We start from the raw sequence: 15,178 nt of genomic DNA, 5'->3' as shown, positions 1-15,178 counted from the left end.
TTAATACAAATGTCCAATATAACGGAATTCGTTAGCTCATAAAAATGTGATTATAACAGACTGCTGTTTAAAACTCTGACCGGAATTTCAGGAATATGTCCGGGGATAGAAATCTTGCAGGTCACCCAGACCGGCACGAATATGTTCTAACGGAAACGCTGGTCTTGACGCTACACAAATGGATGGTTAGTTATCGGCGACTGCTATCGGCACATTTGAGCTTATCGGCCGATAGGCCGATAGCAGTCAACAAGGCACTTATCGGCCGATACCGATACCCGACCGATATATCTGTGCACCCCTAGTCACCTCATACCGTCTCTTGACAAACTCCCACCCAGTCTGGCTCCCCCCTCTAGGCAAGCAAAGATGCTCACCTCCCTATGCGAAGACACTGGATACTCAGATGTCTGGAGAACCCTTTGCCCATCCGAACTGAAGTTCACCTTTTTTAGCGGCCCACACAAGAGCAACAGTAGAATAGACTATTTCTTCATCCCTTCCTCTAAGCTCTTTCTAGTATCGTCCTGCACAATCGGAAGCATCGTTCTATCGGATCACGCCCCTATATACCTGGTCTACTCCCTGTCAGAAGAGAGAGCGCTGTCGAGGCGTTGGCGCCTCAACCCATACCTCCTCAAAGATGATATATTTGTCTCCTATTTCGAATCGGAATTTAAAATGTTCTACTCAATTAACTTTCGCTCTACGGATAACCCGTCTCTACTCTGGGAAACATCGTCTTTTCTCGTGGACTGATTATATCTTATGTATCATCCAAGAAGCGCAAGAAAAATGAACAATGTAAACTTCTTGAATCCAAACTAGCCGACCTTGAAAATCAGCATGTTTCAAACCCAGCCCCGGCTGTGCTTATGGAGCTTACGGCCACCAGAGCGGCGCTAAACACTCTTCTGATCCAGGACGCCGAATATTCTCTTAAATTTGCCAAACAGAGAATGTACGAACACGGTGACAAGCCGGGTAGGTGCCTGGCTAACTTGGCAAAAAAAAGGGCTGACACCCAAGTAATAGCCTCAATCTCTGACTCCAACGGGGTCAGGTCCTTTGACACCAAAACTATTAACAAAGAGTTTGCCTCTTTCTATGCCCAACTCTATAGGACCGAGCGACCCGATGGTGCTCTCTCTGACATGCAGGCCTTCTTCGCTGAATTACACCTCCCTAAGGTATCGAGAGATCAGAACTTGCTCCTTAACGCCCCAATTACGAAGGAAGAAGCTCTGGGCGCCCTTAAGGCTATGCCATCTGGTAAGGCTCCGGGCCCGGACGGTTTCGGATCCGAGTTTTATAAAGAGTTCGGTCATATTCTATTAGATCCCCTGCTGGCAATGCTTAATCACTCCGCTGAGGTGGGGATACTGCCCCAGTCTCTACGGGAAGCTAATATCTGCCTTCTCCTTAAGAAGGGTAAATGCCCTGAGGAGTGCGCCTCCTATAGGCCTATAGCCCTACTCAATTCGGACCAAAAGTTGCTTTCCAAGATCCTGTCCATGCGCCTGGAAAAAGTACTCCCTTTTATTATTAACGAGGATCAGACCGGTTTTATTAAGGGTAGGAACTCTACCGACAACATGAGACGGCTCCTCAATATCATCCAAATGACTCGTGAGACAGACCACCCCGCGGTGGTTCTGTCTCTCGACGCGGAGAAGGCATTTGACCGTGTAGAATGGCCGTATCTATTTTTAACCCTCGCTGAATTTGGCTTAGGTGACACCTTTATTGACTGGGTCAAGGTTCTTTACAACTCGCGGATGTCGGCGGTCCTGGACTTAGGTCCTGGACTTAGGTCTAGCAACTTTCCTCTGCAGCGGGGGAACCCCCAGGGGGATCCTCTTAGCCCTTTACTATTCGACATGGCCATAGAACCACTCGCACAGGCCGTAAGGCAGTCAGCCGAGATCTCAGGTATTAGAGTGGGCGGGAGGGAGCACAAAATCACTCTTTACGCGGACGACGTGCTGATCTTTGTGTCTAAGCCTGACTCTTCAATTCCATGTCTAACCCGCATGATTTCCACATTTGGAACCTTCTCGGGGTACAAAATAAACGTTTCCAAATCCGAAGCAATGCCACTTGGGACAATCAAATCTATCCCGATACTGCCCGAGCCCTTCCCATTTCGCTGGTCGCCCTCCGGCTTCGTTTACCTAGGAGTATTTGTGACACCCACCTATGATACGTTGGCTAAGGCCAATTTCCCCCTCTTTTAGACACCATAAGGGCAGACTTAGTTAGATGGGCCCCTTTACCGATCTCCTGGCTGGGTAGGATTGCCCTCAAGATGAACGTACTCCCCAGACTGTTGTACCCTCTCCAAATGATCCCAGTGCTGCTGACAAACAAGGTTATCAAGGTGCTGGAAGGCTGGCTAAGCTCATTCATTTGGAATGGGAAGAAACCGCGTCTGAAAATGGCCAAATTACAGATGGATAGTGAAGATGGGGGTCTAGACCTACCTAATATTAGACACTACCAGCTGGCGGCACACCTTAGGGTGCTGGTCGGCTGGTTCAGATCAGACCCACTGTCAATATGGCTGGACGTTGAATCCTCGCAATCTAAGTCCCCCCTGTGGAACCTACTATTTATCAAAGACTTTAGGTCTGTGAGGAAGATGTGCTCCAACCCCATCACATTATGTTCCGTCAAGGCCTGGAAGACTGTCCGTAAGGTGGAGGGCCGAGCCAAGCTGACCTCTCCTCTTACCCCGATTGTAGGCAATCCTGACTTTAAGCCAGACCAAATCGGCGGCGGCTTCAAGACCTGGTATAAGCAGGGCATAACCGATCTTGGCCACCTGTTTGATGGCCGGACCCTAATGTCCTTTACACAGCTGCAGCAGCGATATGGCCTATTGAAAGCGGAATTTTTTAGGTACCTACAAATTAGGCAGTTTATCACCAAGGACACCTCACTTTTAACTGACATCTCCACCTCGCAGGTGGAGAAAGCCCTCTCCTTGCAGATCCCCAAAAAACAAATATCTATCTTCTATAGTACTCTGAACCTTAATTCATCTTTATCTTCCTATGTTACTAAACAGTCCTGGGAAGAGGATTTGGACATAGAAATCACAGATGCAGACTGGCAGGATACGTGGACATACGCAAAAATAATCTCGGTTTGTAACCGCACCAAGGCCACCCAAATTAGAATATTGCATCGCATTCATATTACCCCCGCCCGTAAAAGTAAAATGGATCCCAATACGTCCCCACTTTGCTTTAAATGCAAGATAGAGATTGGAAATCACGTCCACTGTTTTTGGACCTGTGTAAAACTACAGAGCTACTGGTACGACGTTGTAGAAGAACTGTCTGACATATTTCACACCCCCATCGAGCTGGATCCCCTCTGCCTTTTGCTGGGCCTCCCAGATATTCATGTTACCAATTCCAAGCATAAGAGACTGTTCAATTTGTTGACATTTGCTGCTAGAAAGAACATCCTATTGTTTTGGATCAAGGACGAGGTCCCGTCAATAAGGTCATGGCACAATATCATAATGGAATGTATCCCCTGTGAATATATTACGTGTATGCTGCATTCCAAGTTGGACACTTTTTATGAGATCTGGGACCCCTATCTGTCACATATTGGGCCTGCACTATCCACCATTGTACTCGCCGGATTTCCCCATTACCAGTAACCTCCCACTGCTGCCTTGTTTTGTCTGACGGTACTGGCATTGTAAATACTGTACATGTCCTATTGACTACAGTGGTACTATACATGTTCTCTTGACTGCGGTAATACTGTACATGTTCTCTTGACTACAGTAGTGCTGTACATGTACCCTTGACTACAGTAATACTGTACATATCCACTTGACTACAGTAGTACTGTACATGCCCACTTGACTACAATGATACTGTACATGTCCTCTTGGCTACAGTAGTGCGGTACATGTTCTATTGACTACAGTAATGCTGTACATATACCTTTGACTACAGTAATGCGGTACATGCCCACTTGACTACAGTGATACTGTACATGCCCTCTTGACTACAATGATACTGTACATGCCCACTTGACTACATTGATACTGTACGTGTCCTCTTGGCTGCAGTAGTACTGTACATGCACTCTGGGCTACTAGGGAATACACGGTCATATGCACACGTTCACAACACACATATATGCATGTACACATAAAACATATACATAGGTAAAGCACACGCACATATGGGTAGGTAGAACACACATATATATAGCACACGAGATAATGCGCACGCGTGAAAGCCACACTTATTTTATTTTATTTATTTTATTTTCTATTGTCATTTCCTTATTTAATTTTTATTGTCTTTTTTCTTTTTTGTTTGCCGGTCTTGTGATGTTATTACTGTTGTTAGTGTCATTATTTTTATTATTGTTAACGGTATTGTATTGTGATGTCTTGTTCTATGTTGAAAATTGAAAATAAAAACATTTATATAAAAAAAAAAACTTTGGACCCAAATCGGCAAAAAAAAATCACGTATATCTGCTTAGAAAGCGGAAATGTCTAATTCAATTATTTTTTATTTCTCCACATGGTAAATACACAGGTCACAACATGTTTACAGGAACGTTTTGGAGTTGTATTTTGATTGTATTTGGAGTGTATTTCGTGACTGTTGGGAACTACAGTACGCTAAATGTGTAACCTACTTCCAGTGAATGACACTAAGCTAGGCTAACGGTGCGGCTGTTCCCTAAGCCTAATGCATGCACAGAGACGAAAAAGGTATGTATCTTCTTGTCTAACTCCAGGGTAGATGGCAAATAAGCTAATTTCCCAAAATGTTGGAGTGTTCCTTTAACACATTGGGCACCGGCCCAATTAGCCTTATCCTTGTAGCTAACACGCCAGGATTCCATAGCATATTTTCACTGTGCGTCACTATGTTTGGAGAGCTATATCTATATTCCATATTATAGCTATGGAGACAATACTATGGTCATTTTGACAGTGACTTTTTTCCGTCGAACATGCAAAAAATTTAAAGAAATGTCATGTATACATTTGCGCGTTATCCCGTGGTGAATATTGTATAGTTTAGGAGTGATCCGGGATCATTCCTGAAAAGCTGAGTTATAGGGCGCTACGTGAATTCTACTATAAGCGTTGGCGTTTCTTGCCTGGACACGCCACTATTTCCAAATCAAATGTATATAATAGGTATTATGTTTCATCATGAATGCATGAAAGGGGGGGGGTCGTTTTTTTATGCTTTGGTGGCCAGTAACGGCATTCGTTTTGAACACCACACACGCTGATCAGTTGGATCGATATGAAAACATTGTACGATCAAGCTGGAATTGACGTCAGATAGTCCTTACCTATGATCGGGGGTATTCCAAAAAGAATATTCCAATTGTCTCATCGTAATTTCCAGTATTGGTGACCATTGTGTCCTCGACATAATCTGGCACATACATGCATGGAGGGTCATTGTATGCTAAATATGGCGCCCGGAGGGATTTAAGTGTAACACCCGGTCTGGAACAGGGTTTACTGCACTCTCGATACTGCCACCTAGCAGGATCTGGCCGGTACTGCACCCGTGTGGTCCAAGTATGCCTTTTAACGGCAACATACAGGTCCGTGACACTGAATAGAATATTAAAATCGAAAAAAAGGAAAACGGACAACAAACGTATATACATGATTGGCTTTCAACGGTTGTCGAGCAAACGCGTATCGTGGACGGCGCAGATTGAGTTAATAACCCAATCGCGCGATATAGTGGAATAGAGTCAAGAGTCACTTTATTGTCAGCTGGGAAATTTGTCTTGGGCTTACACCCACTACAGCCACAGACACATACATACAGAGAGGAGATAAACAATATAAAAGATACAATAAAGTACCTGCACAGCAGGATGTCTGGCAACACCACATATATATAGTAATAGTATAACCAAATATCGATTATCGAATATCGATAATATAACGACCAAATATTGGTTATTCGATAATTGCCAGCCATTTATCTGGCACTAAATGACAAAAAATAGATTAACGAATTCGATATAAATCTATAGTTCATTAACGATGCAGCATCTGATACTATATCCTGCACACACACATACACATACACACGCTCCGTAGCGCGACAGCGTATTTGTGACTCAAAATTAAACTACTCTTTTATATAATCTCCCAAAATGAGATTAGATTAGATTAAAATGTATTGTCATCATACAGCACAAGTACAATACAACGAAAATTAATTTGGCATCCAACCAGAGTGCAAATGTAAGTACAATAGTAACATATATCAAGCCATTTCTACACTGGCTCTTAGATGTGCGCAAGCAATGTAATAAATAAATAAAACCAACAATAAATAATATAATAATAACAAGACAGTATATGGAATATTAATAGTCTATTCCACTATCGCGATCGGGGGTTAGTTCTTATTTATTTATTTATTTTTGGACATGGTTTGTTGAGTCATGACTATTATGTAAAACGTGATTGTTAATGATACAAATAGTGTCGTATTTATTATCATTATAATTATTTAATTCCGCGGATATCTGTCATATTGAAGTGATGGCAATCACCAATAGGGATGGGTACCGAATTCGGTACTTTTGAGGCACCGAACCGAAACACGTCGGACGTCGGTACTACCGAGTATCGAATCAAGTGAGAAACCGGACATATATATATATTTTTTTTTTTTTTTTTTTTTTTTTTTTTTTCATGTCAACGTTCACACGCACAATATATGCTTACCTAGGATTTGACTTGATTCAACAACAAAGCAGTCGGAGCAATGACAAGCCGAAAACTGTCGAAATTGTAGTTATTTGAAGTTTGGATTTTTTTTTTTACGACTGAGGTAGGTAAATTACATTTCTTGAGACTAAAGTACCGAAAAAAGGTACCGTTGGGTACCGGTATCGATTCACAGGTACCGGTACCGGTATCGGTTCAAATGTGAAAGGTACCCATCCCTAATCACCAATTACTTGTCCCAAAGAAGGCTCTTACAAACTCGGGTGCAAAAGTAATTTGCAATGTATTATACTTTATACTTATAGCACATGCATGAATCTGGTCTCTTTTGAAATAGAGTAACAGAGGTTTCAACACACTGAAGTAAACGTTTTCTATACTTACATTTATTTGTACTGGTTGCCAGATGCCTGTTTTTAAGTAGTTCCAGCTGAGAGGTAGGAGCTGGAAAACATAATGGTTCCATAGCCTGAAGTCCTACACAGTAAATTTCACACAGTAAATTTTACTCAAACTGAGTAAAATTTTGTACGAAATTTACTGTGTATGTACTATGTAGTACAGGTCCAAGGTTTATAAAAATCCCACGAAAAATGTATGTTTTACGAATTTTTTTGTAATGTGTGTACCAGTAAAAATTCGGCATGATTATCCAAAATGGCCATCCGCTGCCATTCATTTCGATGCTTTAGTCAAAACAATGGACCTCTTCGTCTTCTTGTGTCAGCGCCCATCTGGGATTGCTTTCGGAACAGACGCTCCTTGGCTACAATGGTGGTCAATCATTTTCACCATCAGCGGTGACTGGTCACTCGTCCGAACGGCTTGTCAAATGACGCTCGCCGGATGTTTTGTCTTGTAACTCGAGAATGGAATCTTGCCTATCATACTATCAAAAATGGAAAGTCACTTTAAAGGAAGGAGGTACTGTATAGTATAGTTTAGATACATTAAATTGTAAATTGTATATTGTATAGTAGTGTTTCTCAGTAACTTAGCATGTCTTTTTTTATCATGCATATCTTGTGTCTTACCTATTACATTTTTTTTCTATGCCTATTTTATTATTGTATTTTGCACAATCAATGCGGGCATGACCACCCGCATTTCACTGTATGCCCTGGTATGTATGTCACAAATAAACCTCTTGATTCTTGATTGATTCTTGATTCATACACAAACACACACACACACTGAAAGTAGTAGACTATTGAGTTCATCCTCCCATAAGTCACTCAATCACTTGTATTATGCTACCAGCTGGTGGAGATAAAAAGTAATCCCAAAAAATATCTATTTCAATGGACAATGATGGAAATTTATGTAAATAAAATACTGAAAAAACTGAAAAATATTACATTTAGGTCCTTGCCCTGCTGTCAGCCCATGTGCAACATTTCATCCAAATCAGCCCTCTAGTTTGCAAGATTACCTGCGGACAGATAGAATCACTCACAATAAATGTTTACAAATTCATTACAAATTCTACCTTTACAGCTTTACAAGGGTATAGCTAATATGAACTTCTAATTAATGAAGCATAAAAACACATTTTGTGAATGCATACTGTGTAAGATAAGATAAGATATTCCTTTATTGATCCTTTTGGCTAACAACAGAACAGTAGGCAGAACAGGAGGCCTTTCTTGCCAGAGGTGTGACATTTTTAGACCCTTGATAGATATTAGTTTGACAGGCCACCTTCTATTGGTTTCACAGTTCTCTGACACCTCCGCTGGGATAAATAACAGCCATACATAATGGCTCGCAAAAATAGCATGACATAATTCACTATTGATCTGCTCTCCTGGCCGGCCGATCTTCACTTTGTGACATTGGAGCATAGAGAACTGAGAGGCATTGCCATCGATCAGTAGATGCCGCCATGGCAGTATTTCATTTTGGTAAATGAGGGAGCGGCTCGCTGTTTTCTATCTAACGACAGGTGTGTTGTCTCTTGGATCAGATTTCATTGATCCATGCCTGGCTGACTATCTTTCAAAAAGTTCAGACAATGACTTTCTGCACTGTGGTTATTTCTATAACATGTTAATTTGTTCTCACTATTGGCGGTGCTCACTGACGGTACATTAAATAGTTTGTCATAATGCAGTATCTGCTCATCTTGATAACCTACACTGCATCTAGAATGCATTTGTGTCTCACAGACACAACCCCCATCCATCATATTCAGCATACTGCATAATGAATTAACTAACCGAGCTCCACAACAACCCATCTGTTTCCTCCTGCAGATAGTATCCCAGGTGCATCACCACTACCACTGTCCCCGGTGCTTCGACTGGCACAACCCCTGGCATCCTTGGTGCCCCCCAATGTGCCTACGTTGACATCCCTGGCGACTACGCTCGCTCTGAACGCCAGCGCAGCCACAGAGACTACCTCAGCCACAGGAAGGGAGGACACAGTGTCAAAGCCCAGCTCGCCCGTAGAGCCAGATGCAGAGCTTGAGGCCGAACCCGATGCAGAGACGAACACAGAGACGGAGGAGGAAAAAGCCAAACGTCTGTTATACTGCTCACTCTGCAAAGTGGCTGTCAACTCCACATCCCAGCTTGATGCTCACAACAGTGGTGAGAGACTCACATTGACATTTCCACCGTCTCCCCGTGGGGGTTGTGAACTGATGCACACTTTGACAGGGATTTTGGTTTATTTTTTTTATTATCAGGGAGTTTATTCCTCATGGCAGCGAAGAGTATTTCCAGAGAGGAGTGTCGTCATCCATCAATTGATTTTGATTGTCTAAACAGATTGTGGTGAAGCCGTTTACGCAGAGGAGAGAAAGGACTGTAGATGTAAATGAGCTGCTATCTATAGCTTTGATCACACACAGGATATTCCCAGATGTCCTTGCTACAACAGAGATCGCATTGTAGATCACAATGTCGGACTAGCAACATACGACTGATCTTACTTTACCTTCAACAAGTATCTCAAGGTTAATGTTCATACTGTATATTCAATACTCTGTGGATAGATTTACTGGTATCATTGGTGCATTGCAGCTAAAATTACAGCCAGCTTCCTTTTTAGGTTGTTGTGTTTGCTAATATCCTCTTAGAATCTCCTGTCAAAATGTCCTGCCAGAAGATTATATAGTTTAGCTGAGTAATGCTCCTTTTCTCTAACTGGAAGTCTCCAACAATATTGGCTCAGCATTCAACAATGATCAGTTGTACAGTAACTTCCAGTGACAGCTGATTGGAAATCAGCTGCGGTCCATTAGAGAATCATTGTTGAAACCACATATGATTTCCTTTTCTAATTTGCAGGTACGAAACACAAAACAATGATTGAGGCCAGGACTGGTGTGGGTTCCATCAAGTCCTTCCCCCGACCAGGGGTCAAGAGCAAACTGGCCCCGCCCCCCAAGTCCACCACAGGCCTGCAGAACAAAACGTTCCACTGTGAGACCTGTGATGTGCATGTCAACTCAGAGACTCAACTAAAACAGGTGAGGGAGGGAGAGAGAGAGAGAGAGAGAGAGAGAGAGAGAGAGAGAGAGAGAGAGAGAGAGAGAGAGAGAGAGAGAGAGAGAGCAGTCCTCTGGTAATCCGGAGGTTCCTGGATCGATTCTCGCTCCTCCCAGGCAGCGTGTCGAAGTGTCCTTGAGCAAGACACTTAACCCCTAACTGCTCCCGATGAGCAGGTTGGCACCTTGCATGGTTGCCTCTGCCGTCAGTGTGTGAATGAATGGGTCAAATGTGAGGAACAAATTGCGCTATATAAATGCACCATTTACCATTTAGAACTAATTCTATCAATTCAATAGGGCTCAGGAAGGGAGTGGGAAGTTACTGTAGACCATTGCTCCAGATGCCAGTCGCCATCTTCGGTGGATCACTTATATTAATTTGCGTTGAGAAATCTCTAAAACTGCTAAATGTACAAACATGGAGGAATGGATGGAGGAAGATTAGAGGTTGCTACCATGATGATCGTAAGATTTTCTGTGCTAGCCTTTCACACAACAAGAAGACCTTCAAACCATCTTATAACCCCAGAATCAGCCTGTCAACACCCTGTCAACCAGAGTGATTTACAAACTTCATAATGTTAACATCAGGTTCCTATGCGTGTATGGATTTTATTAAGTTGCAGATGGAATGTTCTTTTTGAATGTCAAATGTGATGCTTGGAGCCAGAGGGCTTGCAGTCTAGTTTATTATGTGTTCTTTTTTATCATGATTTCAGCAATGTGCTTTCTGTACTTACTTAGCAGATATCATGAAGAGAATTTGTTTCATATGTAGAATTATCTGACTCCAATATTGTATTTCAATTAAATGGCAGTTGGTATAACATTGTATTTCTGACGGTACACTAGTTGAACGTCTTGTCAGGCCATCTTGAAACTTCTCAGTGAAAATGGGCAGATTTTGTATCAATATTCCAGACAGTGACGTTTGGTGAGTACTTTCAAATAGCTATGATCCTCTGACAATAATTAACTTAGACAAATTTCATCTGCGTTTTTACTAAAAACCTTGAATTAATTATTATCAAATTCACTGTAAGGACTGCTAAATATTTAGACTCTCAGCCACTTTCCAAAATCTGTCACTCCTCTTTGTAGTACCAACATGTAGTCCCCCCCAGCCCCAGATTTTTAGCCTGTAACTAATATATTCTATGCACAATTGAATTACATTTGAAGCCTCTAATCTGGTAATGATCTGGTGTGACCACTCTATCCTAACCTGCCCTGACGATGTCCTTCATCTCCTTTTCAGCACATCAGCAGCAGACGTCATAAAGACAGAGCGGCAGGCAAACCGGCCAAACCCAAATACAGTCCCTACACAAAACCCCAGAAAGGCCAGACCAAACAGCCTGTGAGTGTCTCCACGTCTCAATATTGTTCTCATTACAACATCCTTGCATAGACACAACAACCACCATTATTCACATGTTGATGTATATACTGTATACAGTATATATATATACAGTATATGTATGAGCGTAAGATTAACCACAACATATATCTTTTGAAATTCCACAACCGTTATTCTGTTATTTCATACCCTTCAGGTGCTACAGTTGGTGGGTTTTACGGGCCTAATAAAAAGTGTAGATCCAAGCCCAGCATGTTGAAGGTAAAGAGCAGCAATATGGAATACATGTGGAAAAGAGAAAGGGGAGCCTGACTTTCCATCTTGGCTCTCATAAAAATAACATACATCATACCCATCGTATGCTGTGAGACTGGGCGCAGGGGTTAACAGTATGGGGGAAATGACTTTTCTGAAACCCATCATCGACTGAGTTAATGGAGAGGAGCTTCCTTGATGAGTGGAGTGTAAAGAATGCTTCCCCATAAGGTTGCAATGCCTGAGTCAATGATTGATAGCGCATGGCAACTGCTGCCATCATGGTGCTGTGAGACCTTAACTTTTCCATTACTGATACAGAAGATTAAGTCAAATAACTTCAGTGACCTTTTGTAGACTTACATTTGGTGCTGAGATGGTTCTTTGTGTTCTCTCTCTCTCTCTCTCTCTCTCTCTCTCTCTCTCTCTCTCTCTCCCTCTCCCTCTCCTTCTGCCAGGTAACGCTGACCATAGGTAAGGAGCTGTGCCAGCCTCCGACAGCCCAGATTTTGCCGGCTCACCTGGCAGCTTTGGCAGCAGCTATGAGCAACGCTTTCCCTCTCCGGTCCCATGTTAGCAACCATGGCCCGACCCCCACCCTCTTTCAGACACAGGCCCTCTCTGCCGCGCTGCTCCGTCCCGCCCCTGGACCCATCAGGACCTCCCATCCACAGCTTCTATTTGCCCCCTATTGACCCGTCTCATCCCTGGCTATGCAGACCGGCTGTGGACTTCACCCTGGATCAGGCCGAGGAGTCGTGTCAGAATTCTTATTTCCCCTATGCATCTCGGCTGCATCGTCACTATCGGTTGATGACTAGCCAACCTTACTGTCATTGATCCAACAAGCTACCCATTTTCACTTTCCTCCCTGTGTGGAATACCTTCATGGATCCATGGAGCTCAAGCTAAACTGGACTGCAAGGCAGTGTCAGGAGTACTATCACCATGGATCTATTTCTGTAATTCCTTCCTGCTTTAGTCCGCTCCACCCACTCCTTCAGCTATAGAATCTGGGCTACGCGTATTTCACCAACTTGCTCCTGTGCCATTCCCCCACCCACATCCCAGAACCCTGGACCTGGACCTATGTTGTACCGCAATAAGACAAAAACCGTGAACTATGCAGCATCATTAATGTGTGATGCAAGGCACAATTTGAGCTATACTGTAAATGTGGATGTATTATTTGTAAAGATACAGTGTGGCACTAAGACCATTGCTTTAGTGGAGGTTACCATCGCTCATAGTTTAAAAGGATGTCTATGATTTTAAAGAGAGAAAAAAAAGGAACAAGGCCCTCTGTCTTTGCTGTTTGCACTTTATGCCTCCTCTGTCGATGTCTACTTTAGATAGCTAGAGTGTGTTAGATGGTTAGAGTATGTGTCGTATTATCTCTTGCATAATGTGTGTTTATGTGTCTGTATTTGTCCATCCATAATTGTGTGTGTGTGTGTGTGTGTGTGTGTGTGTGTGTGTGTGTGTGTGTGTGTGTGTGTGTGTGTGTGTGTGTGTGAGTGCATTCGTGAGTATACAGTATATAAATGGGTGTGTGTGTGCGTGTGCGTGTGTGTGGGTGTGTCTGCGTGTGAGCTTGCCATCCGCCACAAGCCATCCCAGTTGATATCCAGCACACATTTTGAATGACCATGTCTTGGGCTTGAGGGACCACAAAGGCTTGTGTATATTATCTGTCAATGTGTAAAAGGTGAACAATTTCAAATAAAAGAATCTTACTTTGGTAATGTTGGTGAGGGTGACATGACATTAGTAAGGACAGTGCATGCTTATGCCAGCATACACATTCACTTATGGGTAAAGAGACACAACAATGTTATATTAATACTGGCTGCACGTCTTGCTTCGGCTATTGGACAATAGGGTGAAGCTAACATTCCGTACATCAGTACACCCCCAGTTGACCCAAAAAAACAAATCAGAGGAAAGAATACTCGGGTTCCTGTTCCCTAAAAGGATTAACAAGTAGACAGGTGTCCCTTGTGCATAGAAACGCCCTGACAAGTCAGAGGGGGAAATTACTGAGAAAAGCCTTGTTCTAGCTAGCCTAAAGGTGTAGACAATGGGTAGGGGATAGGGAAGTAGGATGGCCAACAGGACCTGGTTACAAATTGTAATGGTCACAAAAAGGGACCCGCTTTTACAGATGCAGATAAGCGCTAACCCTAAACGAAATGCTCTCTGAAATTGACAGTGTCTGGAGGCTCAGTGAAGGAGTTACGAATTGTTTTACAGAGACTGGAGGAAAGAGATCCAGAGACTTGGCCATACACCAAGATTCAAAAGAGAGCCACTTCCCTGTGTAAATAGAGATTGTGGAAGAAGCGTGCATGCTTTTAATAGTTCTGATGACAGCAGGATTGATACTCTATTGTCAAGGTTCAGCCTTTCAGAAGCCGGGCCATCAGATGCTGTTTGAGGACGGGTGAATGGCACACACTGCCGTGCTACACCTGGGACAGGGCTTCCTGAGGTCATGGAGTGGGCCTCGGTGGAACTGAAGGAGAGAGTCTGGAGGTCTATAGCCTCACCCTCTAGTCTCACCCTCTAGCCTCACCCTCTAGCCTCACCCTCTAGTCTCACCCTCTAGTCTCTCGACTGGAGTGAGGCCCAAAGCTACAAACTCCACTCTGTGTAGGCTGCCGAAGTCAGACTGTCTGTCCTAACCGAGACACACAAACTCACTAGGCTGTGACAATGTTTGAGCACCAGCAGCACTGCTCTGAGCTCCAACACGTTTCTGTGAGAGAGGGGTAGAGGGGTCTGACCACCTGCCCTCTATTGCCTGTGATCGACACATCCCTCCCCAGCCTGACAGGGACACATCTGTGAAGACCGTCACGTGGGATGGTGTGCTGCCCATGGGAACACCCCTCGAGAGGATCATCCAGGCCGCCCCTCACTGATGGGGGAATCTCTTTTTTCCCTTTCTGGTGCACAGGCTTGATTCTCTGCAGAGAAAACCACCTCTGTAGTCTGCAATAGACCCAGGTGGACAACCAAGTGCCCAACAGGCGCAGCACTGACAGAGCAGTGACCGTCCTGCGAGGGTGAAACTCTCTTAGAGACACCCGGATATCTTCCTGACAATTGGTGAGAGAGAGAAGCCATCATCGAGACTGAGTGTTGCCCAGGACGCCATCTTCTGGCTTTGGAAGGAGTACTCTTCCAAATCCCAACAGCAATCGATGCTCTTCCAGAAGTCTGGTGTGAAGCATTGCTGTCTCCTCTAACTGACTGAGACCAGACTGAGACCAGACTGAGATTAGTATGTCATCCAGGT

The 15,178-nt window shown here is 43.5% G+C and overlaps 1 protein-coding gene across 2 annotated transcripts in view; it reads left to right on the top strand.

Annotated features, from left to right (window-relative positions):
• The window catches only part of znf385d (zinc finger protein 385D), a 147,543-nt gene extending 134,137 nt beyond the window's left edge, over positions 1–13,406 (top strand). For both annotated transcript variants that reach the window (XM_084336470.1, XM_084336469.1), the window contains 4 exons: positions 9,019–9,357; positions 10,060–10,241; positions 11,521–11,622; positions 12,336–13,406. In XM_084336470.1, the coding sequence (XP_084192596.1) occupies positions 9,019–9,357; positions 10,060–10,241; positions 11,521–11,622; positions 12,336–12,572 (860 nt within the window). In that variant the 3' untranslated portion in view covers positions 12,573–13,406. The remainder of the gene's footprint in view (positions 1–9,018; positions 9,358–10,059; positions 10,242–11,520; positions 11,623–12,335) is intronic.
• The last annotated feature ends 1,772 nt before the right edge of the window (positions 13,407–15,178 follow it).

This window comes from Notolepis coatsorum, assembly GCF_963971535.1.
Source record: "Notolepis coatsorum genome assembly, chromosome: 19".
Taxonomy (NCBI): domain Eukaryota; kingdom Metazoa; phylum Chordata; class Actinopteri; order Aulopiformes; family Paralepididae; genus Notolepis; species Notolepis coatsorum.
This window is presented reverse-complemented; position numbering and strand designations above follow the sequence as displayed.